The following is a 21,796-nucleotide window of genomic DNA, read 5'->3' as shown; positions in this document are numbered from 1 at the left end:
GTGTAAATGCATGCGACTAAAATCTTATCAGGATACAATACACATGCAAGTCACCTGAAGTGACCAGGTGTTAACTGGATCTCTGTTTGCCAACACGGTGTGGCTACCAAAACAAAAGGAATTCCTCCAGCATTAGGAAATGCATAGATTACTTATTATTCATGGAAAATGATATGGAAAAATATTTGTAACCTTTAGCCATATCTAGCCTTAGTGTTTAGCCTTAGTGTGTTGGTGTTCCAGGGCCAGTACAGGGGGTCAGAATGATGAGGGCAGAGGGGACGAGGAGGACAGGTAACCATGGGAGCGGCGGTCTGAGAAGAGAAGGAGCTGATGAGTATCGCGTTGATGTGGTCGTGAGTCATCGACTGGGCCCATCAGAGACCACCAGATCACACCCACTCTTGTTTCCAACACACACCAACTGGAGGATTCATACAACACATCTCTGCAGTTTATGACTGTTAGCTCTGAGGAGGAGGAGGAGGGGCCTACTGGGTGCAGAGGTACAGCATTTGAACATCTCTAATGAATCTAATTTGGAAGAATATGAGATGGCTAGATGGATGTTCCTACACACATACACGCACATATTCACATACATATACACACACACAGAGATAGACATACAGTGGCAGAAACCACATAAGTGTGTATGTGAAGTTACTTACAGCGCAACACACCTTGAGTACAGTGTGAAACTTAGGCCAGAAACACTCAACGCAGGTACACAAATGCCAACACTCGGTACTTAGGGGACGATAGAGGACAAATCTAAATCCAAACTGGTCCAATATGTCAGCTGCATGGAAAAGCATGCCACGAATACTGGATAACTTGGCTGATGCTGTAGCGCCCCTTGTGGAAGAGTTTTTGAAAGCAACTACGTGTGAAAACCAGTCTGCGTAGGTTCGAAGTGCCTGCATCCTTGTGTGAAGTATGCTTCCGACCTTAAGCTTATTTCACACCAGACACAGAAATATCGTGTGTGCAACTAGCAATACACTCCTATATTAAATCAATGAAGGCTATCACACTGGACGCAAGCGTTACGCGACACTGCAGCTGTGCACATCAAAAAAGCACAAAAAATTGCTTTGGATCCATTTTTGGACTGCTACTATACCGTACACATGAAGTATTATATATACACATGTAGTATCCTTGCTAGTAGGGCAAAAACAAACAAACAAAAAACACCTCAGCAAACAGCTCAAAACCAGCACATAAGTAACCAAGTAATATATAGGCTAATTCTAAAAGCTATGCTCCAATTCAGGCAACATACGGTGTATTTAGGCAATAAATGGTCAATAAAGTTATGTAGCTTGTATACTCATCATAAAAAAAAAAAAAACAGAATCTGCATACACGTCACGCCCAGTGTGAAATTATTAGCATCGCAGAAGCGCTCTGGAGCCTCACGTGATGTGGTGCGAACTTTTTCTCCTGCCATTAACTTGTGAAAACGATGCATTGATAGACAATAGACACCAACACATGGCAATGTGTGAAAGAGTGTGTTCAGCATGTGTAGGCCTTCCTTCAGTCACGTCATAAACCCCCCCCCAAAAAAAAACAATATGGTAGAAACTATTCACTGCTGTCAGATCACATCCAGAGCTTCAATCCAGCTAGAAAAGATACAGTAGGACAGGAAGCAGTATAGCTAAAACCATGCAATTTATGTGTTCTACAATATTGATAAAAATGTTATTTATCACACTAACAACACTTATCATGACACTGGCCAGCTCTACTATAAGTTATCCCTATTTGTTAGCCTAATAAGCACCTCTGTATTGAAGTTGATGGCTGTTAGGTCTTGAGAAAAACTGTTTTCTTGATTGAACACAACGTAACATTGTGAAAAAGCTGTAAGATTATATGAACCAATATTATATTTTATATTATATTCTAAACGCGCACACACACACACACACACACACACATATATATATATATATGTATATATATATATATATATATATATATATATATATATATATATATATATATATATATATATATATACACACACACACACACACACACACACAAAGTGCGCTTCTTTCTCTTCATATAAGGTATGGGAATTTAAAATCAATTAAGCAACATGTTATTAAAATCATATTGTCATCAGCAGCAATTGCTTAAAAAAAATTAAGCTGGCATCGGAATTACATCGGAATTTCTTCTTTCAGATTTCATTCAGACTAATCAGAGACACATTTCACTACCAGGTGTAAAATGCATGTGGATAAAATATTATCAGGATACAATCTAGATACAAGTCACCTGAAGTGACCAGGTGTACATGCGGTCATTAAGTATTTTCATGGAAACCAAGGTGATTTGGTTAGTGACAAGGTAAATTCTAGAGGTTGGTGCATACTTTTGGGCTTTGACCAGCCTGAGCAGAAACTAAAAAAGCTACCAAAGCCCTGAAAATCTAATAATGAACCTAAAAACATGTGAATTGTTACACCCCTACTGAGCAGCACTAGAAACTCAAAGTCCACACACGTTCAACAACAGCATTAGGCTTTCCCGAGGCGAGCCTTTAGCATCCTGGAACCCAGGAGGTTCTGGGACGTTCTAGGCTGCTAAGGACGGAACAAGGGGGGCGGGGGGGGGGTGCATGCATAAACTCTGAGAGCCTGCAGTCATAACACACACATTACTCCTCCACTCCTTTCCCCCTCACACACTAACACTCCCAAACATCTGGAGACAAGCAGGTACCGATGAACACACACACACACACACACACACACACACACACACACACAGATAAACCACCTACAGCCATCACCCACGCATGCCATTCGCATAAAGGCATAGCGCTGCTTCTTTGTAACGTTAGAAAGCATTCCAGAGCCACATCTACTGTATTTTGTTCTGAGACCTTTCCCCCATTCATCTGCCTGAAGGCCACAGATAACGGCCTTGAGCAGCAACAAAAAAGCCTTCACCTCACTGCGGTGGCCATGACTAAATAGAAGCCTGTTAAGAATCTTAGCAGAGTTGTCCTGAAACAGCACAGAGGATAACTCAATTAGATACTTTCTCTGCATGGAGAACTTGGGGGCCTGAGTCCTCCAAATCATCACATTATGGTCGGCTACAATTCTGGCAGCTGCCTCCTGACTGCTTTACCAGTGTCATATTCATGTAAATATCTTGTAATTTGACTCTACCATGTCAGTTTGCACGCTTCTTTCACTTTCACTGACGGTTCTGTATCTTACAGCTTGCAAAAAGCATGTGAAAAGCTTGTCCTTTAGTGGTAGCTCTAAGCGCAAATGACACTTTCCGAATGTAGAGGGAGCCCAGAAGCAAGACATGGCAATTCTTACATAATACTGCCTTAAAACTGCAGATATTCCAAGCTGCAGCCCAACAGACCAGGACAGGCAGCTAGGAATATACATTCACCAAGCACTTTATTAGGACATGAATTCCACAAGATGCTGGAAACGTTCCTTTGCACTTTATTTATTCCTTATTCTTCATAACTCTACAGCTTTTTTAAAAATCTCTGGTTGGTTTAAAATGCATATTTGCACATTTATTCTATTTATTGTTATTACTGTAATTATTGTATTACTGTGCTGTATTGTACAATTGCTACTGGCTGTTAAATTTCCATTGGGTCCAATAAAGTATTTATCTACCTACCTATCTATCTTTGAGATTCTGATCCATGTGGCCATGACTGCGTCACAATTCCTGCAGATTCTTTTAGAATGCAAATCTCCCATTCTTCCACATCCCAAAGGTGCTCTTTCACCAGGATTCAGAGCTGGCGACTGATGGCCAGTGAACACTGTACACATTTTCATGTTCATGAAACCAGTCTGAGACGACTTCTGCTTTGTGACACAATACCTTGTCATGCTGGAAGTAGCCATTAGAAGACAGATCTATTGAGTCCATGAAGGGATCTTCTGCCCAAGCTGAGGCTTTGCACATCTCAGGCTTGGTCTGCTGGGATGCAGCTTGAGGTCACTCAATAGTTCTGCAAGTTTAGACCTTGTAAACAAGTCCAAAAATATCCCAATATTCCCTTTGAATTGGTGATTTCAGCAACTTTAAGGTGCATTGATTGCTGACACAGACATTCAATTGTGCACACACAGCTTGCATAATCTCCATTGAAAAGCAGTGCCAAGAGACCAGTAGGCTCTGGAGCAGCTGTACATGAGCCTAGGGTCTCCATCATGTCCAATGCCAAGTGTCAACTAGAGAGGTATGAAGCACCATTGGGCTGGGGAGCAGTGGAACTGTGCTCTTTGCAATGAGCTACAGTGGAATTAGTGATCCAGACCTCAGTTATGCTCCTGTGAACAGAATGCAAAAATGTTCTGATGTCAAGCCTGAGGCCTTCAAAGATAGGTAGAGGATGATATTGGTGTAAAGGAGGACACAATTCTGAGTATTCCTCTTGATTTTATGAAGAAACAGATGATTGGGTGTCCACAAACCTAAACAAACAACAGGAAAATGTGCATTCGAAGACCTCCAAGAAGGTGGGATTTAGACTTTCATCAGCCTTTTTTTTTTTTTTGGTCAACCAAGCCAGTGACAGCCCTGTTGCATACGATAACTGTTGCACAGTTCGTGTCCTTGTTCCTTTCCTGTTTACTCCCTCTCGCACTTCTTCTCCAGCTGCTCAGGGTTTGGATTAAAGAGAAAAAAGTGACATGAAGCACAGCTGCCATGTTTATAGTGAGACATCTTCCAAAAAAAAGAAAAACTCCACACACACACACGTATACACGCACACACACACTCACTGCTGGAATTCCTCTTGAATCTGGGTCTTCCACTCCTACGCAGTCTCGGTTTTTCAGGCTGCTCTTGGCTGGCTGTCTTTCTCCATGACCTCTGCTTTATCTTCCCACCACCACATACTCACACCACAGTCACTACCAAACACAACCACCAGACATCTTTCTCCTCCTTTCATAATGTTCACCCTTTTTCCATGGACACACATCGATTTGTCATCTTCATAAAAAAGCTTTCGCTGGTTGGCAGTGTTATCGTGTCCACATACTTGATACTTTGAAGACATTACATTCAGAAAAGTTGTAAAAACTATTTACAGTTGTGGTCGGAAGTGCATAGACTAAATATGGTCATTTTGAGATTTTATTGGTTTTATTAAACTGTTCTTTTTCTGGGGTGAAATGAGTTTACAACATGCATCTTTAATAGGGAACGACTTTGAAGAATTTGGTGCATTTCTGGGTTTTCTGAAATCAAAACAGCCTCGTCATTATACATACAAGGTCACAAACCTACATACAGCACACCTAATATTATGTCCCTCAGAAAGTTGTACCTTGACCTGATATGTTTGAGATCCATCAACAAGATTTCTGTTTGGATATTTGACCACTTTTCTTGGAAGAATTGGTGGAGTGTTTTGAGGTCAGAACTGTGAGAAGGCCATTTCAAAAGCTGGATGGTAAAGTGTTCTTGGGGTTGAAGGCCTCACTTTTTATTTCATACCTTTACTCACTGTGGCCAAAATACTACATTTTCACCTCATATGACTATAAAACGTCCCTCATGTAGGCTTGTCCTTGTCCATGTGGTCAGCTGCAAACATTGACACTGGTGTTTCAGCAGCTTTCATTGCATGGCTGGTCTGTGCCTGAGCTCCTTGGAGTGTTCCATTGTACTGTAGTTTTGGTCTATCCGAAGACTGCGGTCAAACAAACCCCTTTAATGTAGGCACAGAGAAGCTACCAGCTGTAGTCAATCATTATCACTAACAGGAAGTAAGGAGGCCTTGCTATGGCAAGTTGACATTTTGGAACTTTCGGCACCACTGAATTAATGATCTAAGCTGGTGTATGTTTGACCCTGTATGGATGATGTTGATTTCAGAATAACACCCCCCCCCCCCCCCCCCCACACACACACACAAAAGAGGAACCCAAACTTGTCATGACATCCATTTACATGCATGTAAACCTCAAACCACAACTGTAATTTTCACATTAGTAGAATGTCATACTGTCCATTCCTAATTCGTGGTGTGAGTGGATCTGGGGGATAGTTTTCACTCACACCATCTCTGACCATCTACTCAACTCTGCTATTAATAACTATCTCCACATCTAATTAGCCACTTCAGTCTGGGTGTGTTGTTCTATTTCATACACACACACAGTCGGGTGCTTGACCATGTTAGGGTGCCCATGAAGACACACTCTCTGACACAGCTCTCTCTCCATCACTCTCTTTAGAAGCCCCTCCACAACCCATGCCCAGCCGCTCTCCTCCGTACCTACCTGGTATATTTAGCCTGGCTGAAGCATAAAGGCCGAAGTGTCTCATAAGGGTAATCACGTCAAGTCTCCATCGACATGGCTGAAGATTATATTATGTAGACAGAAAGCAAACACTGTTCCGATGGTAAAAGGCTTCTTCTGTTCAGCCCTGTTTATGTAACCCCGGAACTCATTAACCTAATTGGGAGGAATTTGCTAAAGCAGTAAACACCTCCACAACAGAAATAGGTCTCAAAACCATCCAGGAAGAAGCCAGGATTGAGGACCGAGGAGGCCGCAGCTGGGCTGTTTTTTAGAGGCACACTACCCACACTTACTACAACGGATGATGAAAAAGAACACCATCAACCACAGGCTAAATTTAGCTCGCAAACAAACTAGACGGCCCAACCCGCCCGACAGGCAGACACAATTAGCCGTGACAGCCCACTGCGAAATGATGTAAAAGATTCTGTCATGGGCCCACTACATTCAGAACTGGACTGAGATCAAACACTCAACACTGACCCATTTCCGCTGAGCAGTCACGAAACAGAGCACCAGTGCAGGGTTTAGCCCTTCACACTGTGCTTACACTGCTGCACTGAGGAGAAGCCAATTAACACTGCTAATTAAATGTTTATATTCCTGCACTTGAGGTGTGACAACCCATTCTTTTGTATCTGCATGAGAATGTTTACTTATAAGTATGGGGAAAACTCCAACTTCTCCACAGGTTTTTAAATAATTGAAGAAACAGTCTACAATGTGTTTACAGGGGATCAGTACAGTATGACCCAATGTTATTTCTAAGTCGAAGTTTCTAAAAGCCCCAAGAACCTTTATAGATGCAAAAATCCATTAAAAACTGGCATGGTGGATTTGGACAGGACTACAATCACTGAGACAATCCAGTAATAATTCCATGAACCCACCTCCTCATGTGCAATACTAATCCAATATTCACAGAGCTTTAGTTTAAAAAGGTCAAAATGACTTATTTCCCAACATTTTCACTTAGTATTTTAGACTAATAATGTCACAATAATGAATTACTATGCCACCATTTTAACTTAGTATTGAAGTTATGGACTTATCATGCCTCAATGAATCACTTATTGACTTAGCATCTAAAATACATGACTCGTTAAATTAAAAGTGATTATTTTGAGAGATTAAATTTTGAGAAAAGTCATCAGTAAAAGCCTTTTAAATATAATAACATACATAGAAAGAGAAAATTAACATTATTATAATTCTCCTTTAACAGGCAAGAAGTCTATCTGACATTACTTCATGTCGTTTGAGGCAAGTGTGTGATTATTTAGACTATTTTAGTTGAAGTCCTTGTTGATTGACTACATTTAGGATAAGGGGGTAAATCTTCCCAAACTACTAATTGAATTATATCCATTTGTCAAGAGCTGCATAAATATTCATGAGCCATCTGATCTGGCAAGGGCGGGCCTTTTAACACTACCTGGCTAGCAAAGACGAGTGCGTCTGCACACCAAAAACGCCAATCGGTCCCATCACCATGGGGACTCTAGTGCCAAATAAGGGTTACCATGGAGACCTAAACGTGCATCTTGTTACCTCTCCCCCACGTACCAAAAGCGGGCGTCTCGGCTTGCATCTCATCAAGCGCTGAAACAAAAGCAGTCTGTGTGCTGCTGACGGGGGGGTGGGGGGGGGGGTTGCTTTTTTGATTGGACAGAGTGGGAGTGAGAGCAGGAGCGGGGCTTCTCCTGAAAGCTCTGTAACAGGCTCTCGCTTTGACACCCATCACATGACTGCAAAAGTGCTATTCACAGCCAATCCTGACTCCAGATGGTTCTGATACAGAGCACTGTGTCCTGGCAGCGGATGGGAAAAATGAGCTACTGAGAGCGTAATTGCGGCTTTGAGCGGTTTGAAGAAAGTATCTGTGATTTGTCTCACTGATATGGTAACGGTGATTGAAATTGCTAATTATTTTCTATAAATTCAATTTCAGGCCTAATTTGTGGTCAAGTTTCTTGAAATAATTACTTTTTCTAAATCTTTACCTTCTTGGTATGATTTCTCTTTGTGAAATTGTCTTTATACCTTCATTACTTTGTCGAGTTTATTTTGAAATATATTTTTTATGTTGACTTATTTTTGAAATTCTCAAATGATATCAAAATAATGACTTTTTTCCCCATAAATCATAAATCTATTATTTCGAGGCCTAATTTGGTATGTAGGCCACTTTTGTATATAGTGCACCCGACCAACAGATAGTTATGCTTGTGTTGTCATGAACATATGCACAGGTGTTTGGTAGCTTCTGATTGGTCTAACTAGCTTTTTAGACTGAGCGCCACCCATGATCAAACTAAAACCTCCAAGTATCTCCTATATCATCTCATCTCACCCATGTCATCGTAACATCCTATCACACGATGCCACAAACACAAACAGTATACACACTCAATTAACTCAATTCACTTCATTTTTAGTTAAAAAATGGTCCTCAATTAAAAATTAAGACAACAATGTTATGAATATAGGAGCTTTTGTGATCTTTTTGTGATTATTCATTCAGCCCTAGGCGTAGTGCATCAATTCACTGCGATACGTTAATCTGAAGGTTGTGATTTGACTGCACTGACCAGATTTTAGAATCTATAATCAATGATATATTTAACTAGAAGCAAAAAACATACATGAAATAGCAATAATAACAACAACTACAATAATAATAATAATAATAATAACACATAAAACACATTACATAACAATAGAGATTGTTCGAGATTTCATACAACAACATACTGAATCCACAGAAAGTTGCTGAATAACCGAAATGTATATAAAAAAGTAAAGAAAATCAAGCTTAATTAAATAATTGTGAACTCTCCTGAGAACAGCAGGGAAGCCCAGAGCGATTCTTTCTGAGAGAAGCTGTAAAGAACTATAGATGCTGCCTCACAGTCATGCATCAGATAAGAGCAGGACGCCAGCTGAGCTGTCAGAGCGGTGGATCTTCAGAGACACCGCCATGCACCATGACATTTAAAGCTACACCGCCACCCGCAAACCTTACAGACCTCTCAGCGTACAGCCCGCTCTGCACTGCATCCTATTTGTGCATGCTTAAGCATAGTTAGCAGGGGCTGGATCATTAAGCAGAGCAGCCAGAAGCATAACGGCTGCATGGTCACACAGTTTTGGATTGTGCGGCAGCAAGAAATTAAAGCTATGCCACAGACCATTGCTTAATTATTAACGCAGTATTAGCCCTTAAAGGAAAGCTGCAATGTGCAAATAACGTAAATAACCACAATGCATTTTTTGGCCTCTGTTCGGATTGCAGTACTTTATGGCTGACTATTTACTGTTAGCCATCCAATGCAATCTTTTTGTCATCAATAATTTGAATATGCTAGGTTGTGACTAAATACTACAGTAGAAAATCAACATTTTTAATATACACAAAGGTCTATATTAGACTCATGTTGTCTTTTGGCCAGTTCAACAGATCTGGTGGTCTGGCTACCAATGACTTTTTCCCCTGAATTTCCCCCAATTATTAGTCATTTTACATGATCTACTTACTAGCTAGGACTCCTTCTTATCACACAATACCACAAAAAACTGGGAGGGTGAAGGCTAGCAAGAAGCAGGACCACCTGTTTCTATTTAATGCTACATCATTAGACAACTCAGCACACTTGGAGGAGAACACTAGCTACCAGTTCCGTTACATCAGCTAAAAGACACCCGCACTGACCAGCATCGTGCGACATGAGAGAAAGGGCCATCTTACCCACCTAGAGTGGGCAAGACCAATTGTGCTTTCTGGGATTGCCAGCTCCCAGCTCTCCTGATGATAGACCCATCACCTAGACAGCTGTGCCATTCATTCTATAGAGAATATTCTATAGGAATATGCTATAACAATCACATTTCCCCAACGTACAGGCTGTAGTTCCCGTCATACTTTGGTTCACCCTGTTCTTTGTCGTTAGTAGGTTGTGATGCTGAGGTGGGACAAAGTGGTCCAGGTGTTTTATTGGTGTAGGTGAAGAGTGCAGCAGTTGGTTATCTCTTTCGCAACATGAGGTGCTGTTATAGGCTGTGGAAATGATCCATCAGGAGCAGTAATCAAGGTTTTTACACTAGTTTCCACTGAGTGAAGCAGCACCCTGAATATGGTGTTAATACTGACCCTGGGGTTAAATTAAAGACCAAAGAAAAAAAATCTCACTGTTAAAAGTTCCTTGAGGAACCTTTGGAAGTTCTTCAATTTGAAATGGCGAAGGAACCTCTTAAGGTTGCTTTGAGGAACCTTCAAAAGTTTTTTAGAAGAAAAAAATGCCTTAAGCACCAGAAGAAGTTCCTCCACTGTTTCAAATTGAACAATTTCCTTCCATCCTTAAGGAACTTATATATTTAACAGTGTATTATTATGCATCTCTCTGGCAGCGGATTACCAGGAAGTCATGTGAAACCGGGAATTCTGATTTCTAATGGACTGACGCATTGCAGGTCCTGGACGTAAGTTCGGTTCTGAGTAACCTTAGTAGTTAATTTGGTGTTATTATCATTTATTTAGTAACCAACTTGGTTTTTGTAGTTTGGCTGAGTCTGTTTTACTTTTCCCACTAATGGAAGAACTGACAGATTACAGAACAATTTGATTACATCCTTAACATTGAATCAGAATATTTTTTTGTTTCTCAGACAGCAGATTATAGTATACAACTATTAGATCCATGGAATGCCTTTTCTTAATAGCAATAACCACAATGCATTTTTTTTGCCTCTGTTCAGATCGCAGTACTTTATGGCTGACTATTGACTGTTAGCCATCCAACGCAATCTTTGTGTTTCCATAAAGAATACATTAATAATTGGAGTATGATATGCTAGGTTGTGACTAAATACTACAGTAGAAAATCTACATTTTTAATATACAGAAAGGTCTATATTAGACTCGTGTTGTCTTTTGGCCATTTCGACAGATATGGTGGTCTGGCTACCAATTACTTTTCCCCCCGAATTTCCCCCAATTATTAGTCATTTCACATATCTACTGTGGAACATATCTACTAACGGCAATGTCAACATGGTTGGTGTGGCGCAACAGATAACACCACTACCTGCCACGGAGCTACCATACTATGTGGGAGACTGGGGTTCGAATACCGGTCTGGGTGATTGTGCTGCGCTACACCAATAAGAGTCCTTGGGCAAGACTCCTAACACTACATTGGCCCACCTCTGTAATACGAGTCACCTTGTAAGTCGCTCTGGATAAGAGCGTCAGCTAAAGGCTGTAAATGTAAATGTAAATTTCAACAAAATCATTTGGCCATTAACTGGACTGGGGGCAGCTTGTTAGCTTGTTAGCAATTGATATAATGAAGAGTTCAAATGTGAAATATGGTAAACTTTCCTTTTAAACATTGCCAACCTTTGAAACCCCCCCCATTATCACCCAACATTAAATGCACATGAGCCAAATACTATACAGTTGAAGATGCGTCTTTCAGTGGAACTCTGTTTTTAAGCAGATATTACCTAATGACACATCCGCCACTGATAAGATCAGCAAGTTAAAATCAGCCTGGGGGGGAAGAAGGCTGACAAGACAGAGTTTCTTTCAGCTTCGCACTTCAACACTTAAGCAAACACCACCGTGTTCATGTTTGCAAAGTGCTTGTTTGCCTGATGCCCATATTAGGCCATGTGTGTTGCATGCACAGTCCTCTGCACAGCTTGAATGTAGACGTCAAGAGCAGGCCTAGCACATCTTTCTGATACTGGACCTCCATTTTCTTTCTTTTCTATTTGTTCAACATCCAAAATATATAGCCAGAGTACTGGCCCTTAAAGAGCATGTCCTGCATTACAACGTATTGGTTTAGTGGAGATTTGGCCTGACGTTTCCTGCAAAACGGTGTACTGCAGGTTTCAAAGACACATGGTTCACTTTCCTTGAATGAATCACACAGCTTCAAGACCAGGTTTAGACAAGGTTTACATATGGAATCATTACTAAAGCTTTTTAGAAGTTTTGGAAATCTCTTATTTTAGATACTGTAATTGTATTAACGCAAGATAATGAAAAAAAAAAAAAAAAACATTGAAAAGCATCAACAGTGTTTGATAACTGTACTTAAAAGTTCAGATCAAATCTGAATAGTTTTTTAAGATGAGTGTAAGTGTATAAGATTGCAGGTTCAAAGATTGCAAAAGATCAAATCTGATATTAGAAAAGCTGTTACTTGTAAACATGATTTAAAGAAAAATAAATATGCAACCGATCAACAAAGACATGTTCGGTATGTGAAATTTGCTCCTTTCATTTAGATTGTGGGATGCTAGGCTAACGTTGAGAACAGAGAATGGCCTTAAATTGTCATTGAGCTCATCAATCTTTCATTTATTTCCTTCAAAGAATGCTTCATACCAAAAGCATGACTATTACTTGTCAGCAACATGTGAGCCTCTACCTGCAGATGCTTTGAAGATGAACAGTTTGTCTGTAAATAACATACACCAAAATATTGATTGAACAGATTCAGTCAAATAAAACCCTGAGTTTGCTAAAAACCCTTAGCTTAATCCTTTTGAGAGCCGTCAGAGATTTTGTATACAATTAGAGCATCTAACTTACAGGGAACCTCAAAACTGAAAATGTGCTCTGCAAGAGGTTCATCCAAAGTAATATAAATAAATGTCACTGAGTTTTTTTCCCTCTTTATATTAAATCTAGTTTTGCATGAACGTAACAAATACATAAATATATATGCAAACTATTTTTTATACAATTAAACAGTTTCACCGTGCAGCAAAAAGGACAATACAGTAGGACTTCTGCATTTTATCTGACTGTTCCTCATTCCATTCTACTTGTGATTTGGTACACAGCAATTTGGCATTTACTGGTGTTAAACATTCACATGCATTGTGTGCGTGTGTGTGTGAGAGAGTGTGTGTATATAAACTGCTGTTGTGGAATATGGCAATGTGTGTACATTATTCCACTGTAGAAAGTGCAGTACTACAGAACAGTTAAAGGGCCAATATAAGGAAATTAACTGGCCTTACTTTTTTAAAACACAAGTGATGTCGTATGTAAGCATTGTTTTATTGACTTCCCGACTCACATTAGGAAAATAATTTGTAAAAACGTTGTTTTTGTGATGTCACAAAATCACTTACATATTTACATCTCTCTCTCTCAACAGCAGGTTAACCTTCTATTCAAAATGGGTATGTCATAAGGTTATGTTATTAGTTGGCCCAGCAGCCAATCAGAGAAGGGGGTCATTTACATCAGAAATGTGGATGTAATCTGTATTAAAGGAACAGTAACAAAACTGCCCAATTTTTAGTAAGATATCGAGGTTAAAAAAAATTATTGTACAAGCATACATCAGAAATGACTATTTTCAGTACAAACACCCACACAAACACCATAAATAGACCATAGGGGTTTAAAAGAAACCCACACACAACAAGACAAATATAGCATATGGGCTCTTTAAAGGACAAAGATGCAATATTTCAGGAGGTGCACGCCTCAACCAGCTTGTTTATTAATACTGCTGAGACAGCTGACAGTCGTAATACAGACAAGTTGTAAAACTGTACTTATATAATATACCCTCTCAGGTTAATATGCCAGAAATCAGTACACAGCTGTTATTTAACAGACCTTCTACTTCTACTTTCGCACAGGCCATTAAGGGCACAGGGAAATACTCTTTTATTAAAGGAATTAAAGGAATGCTTCAGAATCTCTTATCTGCTGCATCTGCAACAAACAATAGGTGAGATACGTTTCCCTTTACCTACAAAAGAACAGAAAACGTGTTGACTCAAAACACATAATAGAAGTCAATGGGCCGATGCTGGGCCTCCAAATGCAGCAGACAGATAATAGGTTGAAAAATACAGGGATATTTCTTTAAAAGAATCTTTCCTTGCACTGGGGTAAGGCTGCACGTAAACGCAGTATGCTTCATCTCTGCGGATTCTGTAAATCCCTTACTGCCTCATCATCGCACAGTGCCACCGGCTGAAGCCAACAGTCATCCTGTTTTAGAGGAATATAAGCTCTAATAAAGAAATTCATTTAAAAAATAAATAAATAAATAAATAAATAAAAAGGTCTTGGCTTTAAGGACAGGATTGGAGAAGCAGGTTTACAACCAGACCATGAACACTTCTTCAAAAGAGAGAACTACAGTGTAAACCTGCAGGCATTTAATATGTCTTTATCTGCACTGCCATTGCCTCACCTGCAACAACAGATCTCAAAGTCATTTTATTAATGAAAAAAAACAGCTCTTAAATCGATCATTAGAATTTAATTTTAGGGTGGTCTGGTTACAGGTTGAGGGGGCCAGCAAGTAACCACTAATTAACCAACTAGCGTGCTACACTGCAACCCCCTTATCAAAATGGAAAATATAGAATTTTGAACAAAACACATAACTGCTTTCACATGTCACTGCCTAATGTAAGTAGAATAGCTAATCGCACACTAATTAAACGGGGTCATACCCTTTACAACATTAGCAGGCTTGTCACAATTAATGCGTAATTATACAAGTGCAATTATTTGAGCTGATCATGATTAAGTTATTTTTCCACAGTTGTTACATTTCACAATTCTATTGTCATAACAAGAAGGCTATGAATTTGGTGCACAGGGTAAATAAATAAAATACATAAATACGATTATTTTTTTATGTTATTAGCACGTACACTAGCTGAGCAAGAGTTGTTGGCATATATTTTCACACAGTTAAGAGAAAAGCAATTAGCTTGGCCCTATGTATCACACACAGACACACACAGACACACACACTGTACTACTAATTATAAGCTACTGATAACGATAGCTTGGAAGCAGCTTATCAGCTAATTAGATTGGGATTGTTCTTTAATAGCCGCATAAAATTAACAATATTATTACACAATAGTTGTTATTAAAAATATATAATATTTTTTAAATTATAAATCATATTTTTAAATTTTATATATATATGGCAAATGGTTGAAGATTGAGACTTTCTTGTTTCTTTCACAATGTTGAATTTTCCTTACCACAGCCAATTTTACAACTTCCAAAGCTCACTAGTTAGGTAAGCAGTCCGACATTCCATTAAAAAAACAAAAACAAACCGATGAACCAATCTGCAAGATTTGTTGCAATGCTCACAGCTAAACATCATGATTACAGCTTTCTGCGATACCAAGACCTATACTGTGAATACAATCAACAAATGATTTACTGTGTAGCCCTAAGATTTTGTCCAGTCAAGATTTAGGTTTAAATTAGGTGCTCTGTGTACCTCATGAAGGTTTACCACGTCATCTGATGCACCAGAAAATGGGAAGTCCTGCAATGTAGCATTAGCACTGACGTCAGTCAAAATGCCCATCAACAGGGCACAACTCACCAGGAGATTACGTAAGCGTGTACAATGTATTATTCACCTTTAGGAGAGCACAACCTGCTGTGAGACATGATTTCTGGCCTCTGGGGAAACGAGTACATGATGAGCTTTTAGGTATGAAGAAGCAGTCAGTGAATAAAATTCTGCACACGGGGGAGGAAAAGGAGATCAACGTAGAAGAGGGAGATGAACTGGTCTTAAAGAAGACCATACCACAGATATCAAGATAAGCTGAAATACTGCTGATCCTCGAACAGCTGCACCCTCAAGACAAAGCCCTTCATCTAATTAAACCAGTCTAATTACGCTGTTTGCAATGAAACCTGCATCTGATCAGCATTTATTAAGAATTAACAATATCCTTGATATAATTAGAAAAGCATATTGTGTATCACAATAACAAAAATTATCACAATACGATAAAATGTCATCATATTGGACTACAACTGGATTGGTTACTTAAACTAGTGGTCTCACTATTCAGCTGTGCAAAGCCATTTAGTACGGATTGCTAAAAGTAATTCATACATTGAGAATCTATGTCAAAATGAATATTTCACTACATAAATACAAGAAAAATACAAGAAACTAATGCAGAATATGATTTCGATGAAACCATTTTCACAACTGTTTATAATGTTAGAGCAGGTTAGCTATTTGCAACACTCTGCACTGAGCAATAAGCCTCTGTTGAACTTTCCTTCTAATTCAAATGGATTAAGAAAGGGTAGAAAATGACCACTGAGTGTTTTTGGTATACAAGAAAAATTCATAAATATATGAAATAGTTGGAAAATGCAGGTTATGAGCCTTATAAAGTGTCCCCCATTATCTGAAATCACTCTAGGCCTGTCTGAAATATATACAGTATTAGTGTGTGGCTGAGCTGAGCTTATTTGAAGGCAACTGATTTGCATACTGGAAATGGACTAATACTCACTGATACTAGATTACATATCAATGGCTTTTAGTCCATGTTAAGCTACAAGCACAACAAGCTTTGTTGCACTATGTATTATTTTTTTAATGCACATATTATATCTTAAGACAATTGAAAAACAACGCAATACACATTTTGGTGCACTTTTTAAACACTTTGGGACATTCCTTCACTTCCATGCCATGTCCCACACAGCAGGCATGTGTTTTCACTGTGGCTTTTACAAGTAAATAAAGATCTGCAGATCTCAGGGCAAACGTCACATACTAGGCAAGTACTATGGCAAGTACTCATGATCCTTTCAATTGGTCCAGTCATCGTGCAATGTTCACACAATGTGAACATCAGCCTGCGTTTAGTAAACCTAAAAGATGACCTTAAATCCATCTGAGTGACACTAAAATACAGTATGTTCTCAAAAGTATGGTGTATTTTCAATTGCACCTATGAACCTGAATAGAATGGGATTCTCTGGAGCAGCCACACATGAGCCTAAGATCCCCATGACCAAATTCAAGCATCAACCTGAGTGGTATACTTGAGCACCACTGAGCTGTGGAGCAGTGGAACTGTGAATAAGCTCCATCCAATACATTTGAGCTTGGTTAGGAGTGCCAGAACCGATCATCCAACATCAGTCCCTGACCTCACTGATGCTCTCTTGGCTCACAGCAATGGTGCGTGAAACACCTGGGGAACTTCTTACCCAGAAGAATAGACAGTTAGGGGTGTAAGAAGCACTGGCTGAGCAGGCGTACACAAACCTTTGGCCACACAGTGTACGAGTATACTTATTCCTGCTTTCATTTTGTGGGGAGATTAACTCTGTGTAGACAGGACTGGGACAGGGATACATATGCACTGTGGGGAGTTTAAGAGGATTGTGGCCGTAAAGCCTCAGCATATGTGCCGATATGTGACTCAGGGTCAGCCTTATGGAAGGTGTCACTGTTGTGATGCATATGTTCCTGAAGTGCGGGGAAATCGGAGAAAAACTCATTTTAGATAGTATTCGGCAGCATGTGACCCACAGGCCCCTACATCCACTCCTTATACAAGACTACAGTCGCTCTAGACAGAGATAAGTAAGAGGAACAACACTTATTTGGCAGCTTTACCTGTTCTGATTTCCCGGATTTGTCCAACATGGTAGAATTTGGCAATTTTCCATATCTAATATCATTAAAAGTGCAGACATTTACTGCCGTTGCTGCTGTTAGGTTTGCAAAACTAGAAGGCAAACAACCCCTCTTGCTGTGAAATATACACACACACACATATATATATATATATATATATATATATATATATATATATATATATATATATATATATACACACATCACAAACAAGCCTAAGCCTCACCTTGTGGTTTCAAAGGGCCTGAGATGTGATCTACTATCAGTAGCATCAGTTAGAGCTATCTGCAAACCAGTAACCTTCCAGTTAGGCCTCATCAGTAATACATTGATACTGCCTAGCTTTCAGAGCTTTCAGGCCTGCATATTCAGGTTACGCTGGGCTACCAGGTAATAGGGAATGCTTTAAAGGGTCCATATCCTACATCCACCTATGACACTGATCAACCAAAACTCTTCCATTACGTTGCTATTGTAGAAAAGCTCTTCATCCCTAAGAGTTCATTCGTTTTTTCAGCCTTTAAGACTGAAATATGTAAACACCCTCTGCTTTGATTGGTTTCTCTGTATCGGGCCTTGTTTACAATGCAACCCTGGCTGAGACACTCACTATACCTTTTAAAGTGAATGGGCAGGGACCTAGCCTGGCCATGCTGATATATGTAAATGCACAATATCACAAAAATAAAGAATCTGAATTTTGCATGTGGTTCCATATACAGACCATATGGATGCACTATGTTTAGCAAAAATCACTATGTCTACATACATCAGGCCCCTTTAATGGGACATAAAATCAAAAAAAGTTCAGTGTAGCATGCTATAGGCCCTTGAAAATCCCTAATAAGCAAATTCCAAAGCTTCTCATATTACAAAAGTACCAAGACCTACCCCACTTTCCTATATAACGCAAGGAATCATAATACCTGTGCCCACCCTATCAGTTTGCAACATACACCATCTGTGCTGAGAGGTGCAGTAAGAAGACACGGCATCAGCTAATATCCCAGCCCTGTAGAGCAGATCTGGCCACATTCAGACCAGAAGAGCAAAAGCACAAAAGCTCAGAGTTACAGGCTCAGCCCCAAGTGAAAGACTCATAGGCATATGGTGCTTCCTCCACATCCTCATGAAAGGGCAGAGGATTCCACATTCAGGCCAGCTGGATGGGAGCTGGAATGAAATACAGTTGGAGTTAACTCTTTCAGGTCTTAACAGGGGGGGGTTAAGGGGTAGGACGTAAACGTGTCCACATCTTGAGTCCATCCTGTTCAACTTTGGATAGGGGGTTTGCAGACACAGATATAGTTTAAGGACACACACACATACTAAGCTCAGCTTTCTCTCAAGGCACTGGAAGGAATAAGAAGGTCCAGGAAAGACTTGAGAAATGTGAGCTGAGTTGTTCTCCTGAACAGTCTGAATAAAGGCTGCTCTACTCACCCATTTATGAACTTGTTCTCGCAGCGTGGCCCTCCAGGAGACTGATATCTGCAGGAGAAGAGGGAGAAAGGAGGGGGAAGTCCTCTACTGTGGTAGAGATGAAGCCCCTGCGCACCAGTCCGAGTGGTGGAGGAATATAACGGTAGTGCCGCCGCCGCTGCTGCTGCTGCTGCTGCTGCTGCTGCTGCTGCTACTGACTGAGGGCTTAGGCAGGCGGGGCACGATGGGGAAGCATAGTCCTGTACGCAGGGCTGTTCTCTTCTCTCCCAGAAGCAAAGCAGGAAAGGGCGACAAAGCGAAGGGAGACGGGACGATGCGTGGGATGGTTGCCCCCGTTGCAAGCTCCGATTGCAGCGTTTCGTTTCAGCGTCCCCAACCCGCCCTGCCTGAGCCCAGCCCGCGTGTTCTCGCGAGAGAACGTGTAACGTTAGCTTGGTTCCCTCATCAACTGTACCGTTGACTGTACTCAAGACAACTCGCTTTTCTAAACAGCAATTTTTTTTAATCAACTTAGTTTTAATAGTTTAATACATTTATTTTACAATATATAATCTAATCTCGTCCACTTTTAGAAACTTCTCTTAATTCTGAGTGATGGAGATGCTTGGATACGTTGGTGCCAACTTTATGACACACGAATAATGAGAGTCTCACCCTGAAATTGTGATTTTATGCAAATCTTACATTCCCAGTCTTACATTTCCACGCTGTTTATTACTCAAATGCGTGATGATTTAGTGACTTTTCCCCCATGGTTTGTAAAAACGTGTTAGTCAGCTCTCTGCTGCCACCCGGCGGTCAAACGGTGAAACAGCATGTAAGTCACCTGCGCTGTTTACTTTATGAAGCAGTGAGTGTTTACATATTCTAGCATAGAAGATCCCCCATGTGTACTTTCTCTCTTTTCTGCATCACCCTGCCTCCCCACCCAATGACTAACACCTCAAACCAGTCTGCTTTCTGCTGCCCAAAGCACATTCCCCACTGGGTGAGTGTCAGTCCCTTCAGCATCAGCAGCACAAACACTGGGCTTAGGCCCATGGCGGGACAGCTAAGCCCTTTCTGTCAATCAAAGCACAATAGGGACATAAACACATCCAAACACACATGGAAGTGAAGTGGAATACCTTACAACATGGCGAAAGGTCAGTGAGGGTGCAACGACTTTTACAAATTACAAACAGCGTTTCGAAAACCTCATAGGGCTTGTCATTTGTCATCTTATCAGGGAAGCACTGTCAGTGAAACCTAGGCCCCTGAGTGCCTCCTGTCATATTAATGGTCGGGAAGGGATGCTGTGCACCCACGCTCAAATGACAAGGCCTTGTTTCTGAATTCTAAGCTTTCTGCTTTGGGGGCTTGTTTTATGAAAAGGCAAGCTGTGTCATATATCATTATAGTTTTGACATCCAGATGTTTTCAGCAACCAAAAAAAAACAAAGCTTTAAAAATCTGTGTATTGTTACACTCTTTACAGCCAGTAAGAAAAGAGGACAGAGGAAACGGCAGAGGAGAATCAACATGTATCAGAATGCTGTTAAGGCTCTCTGGGGACGTTGTAGTAGGGCATGTGAGGAAATAGTATTTAGTGGCAGATGCTCTTTGGAGTGTCTGTTAATACTACTGGCAGTAAAACAGCACCCCATAGTGGGCAATAAAGCTTACAACAATGCTCCTCTCCCCACCACTGTGAACTGCCTTACTGGTGGTCAGTACGGCAAAATATCCACATTAATGCGATCACTTATTTCCCAATATACCTTTCTGAGTTACATCAGTACTTTTACAAGAGTAAAATTGTATAAAACAAAAATAATACACTAATCTTGTTGATAAGAAGGTTTTACATTTTTAATCTTTTGTTTAATCTTTAACTGTATGCCTTCTGGAGATCAGTTCATCTTCTACTCACATAACTATTCACTTCAACATAAACTGTGCCCAGGGGTGCTCAAATGTTTGCAAGTAACTGTATGCAGTTGTTTAGAATTCTTAGGCACTGGACAGTTCAGGTATTCCACAGAAAATGATGATGATGCCACTTCAATATGTAGTCTGTGCTTCTAGAGAGTAAAAATGTACAAACAGCATCACTAACAATTTTAGGATTTTCTGATACTTGATTGAATCCTTCTTGCCCTGCACACACTACAGATCTTTAGTGCCAGAGGAAGCAAAACATCCTAAGCATCATCTATCTATTTATCTGTCTGTCTGTCTGTCGGTCCACCCGTCCATCTTTCCATCTATCTATCTATCTGTCTGTCTGTCTAGCTAACTATCTATCTATCTAACTATCTGTCTATCTATCTATCTGTCTGTCTATCTGTCTGTCTGTCCACTCGTCCGTCCTTCCATCCATCCATCTATCTGTCTGTCTGCCTGTCTGTCTATCTATCTATCTATCTATCTATCTATCTATCTATCTGTCTGTCCACTCGTCCGTCCTTCCATCATCCATCTATCTGTCTGCCTGTCTGTCTGTCCGTCTATCTATCTATCTATCTATCTATCTATCTATCTATCTATCTATCTATCTATCTA

At 40.2% G+C, this 21,796-nt stretch overlaps 1 protein-coding gene across 4 annotated transcripts in view; it reads right to left on the bottom strand.

The window, feature by feature from the left end:
* The window catches only part of sh3kbp1 (SH3-domain kinase binding protein 1), an 87,089-nt gene extending 67,423 nt beyond the window's left edge, over nt 1–19,666 (bottom strand). For 2 of the 4 annotated variants that reach the window (XM_072690225.1, XM_072690233.1), the window contains exon 1: nt 19,253–19,658. In XM_072690225.1, coding sequence (XP_072546326.1) covers nt 19,253–19,256 — 4 coding nt within the window. In that variant the 5' untranslated portion in view covers nt 19,257–19,658. Of the gene's footprint in view, nt 1–19,252 lie in introns of all 4 variants that reach the window. The other 2 variants (XM_072690250.1, XM_072690217.1) reach the window with 2 other exon arrangements.
* Between the last annotated feature and the right edge of the window lie 2,130 nt (nt 19,667–21,796).

Source organism: Salminus brasiliensis, chromosome 1 (genome assembly GCF_030463535.1).
Source record: "Salminus brasiliensis chromosome 1, fSalBra1.hap2, whole genome shotgun sequence".
NCBI classification, from domain to species: Eukaryota; Metazoa; Chordata; class Actinopteri; order Characiformes; family Bryconidae; genus Salminus; species Salminus brasiliensis.
This window is presented reverse-complemented; position numbering and strand designations above follow the sequence as displayed.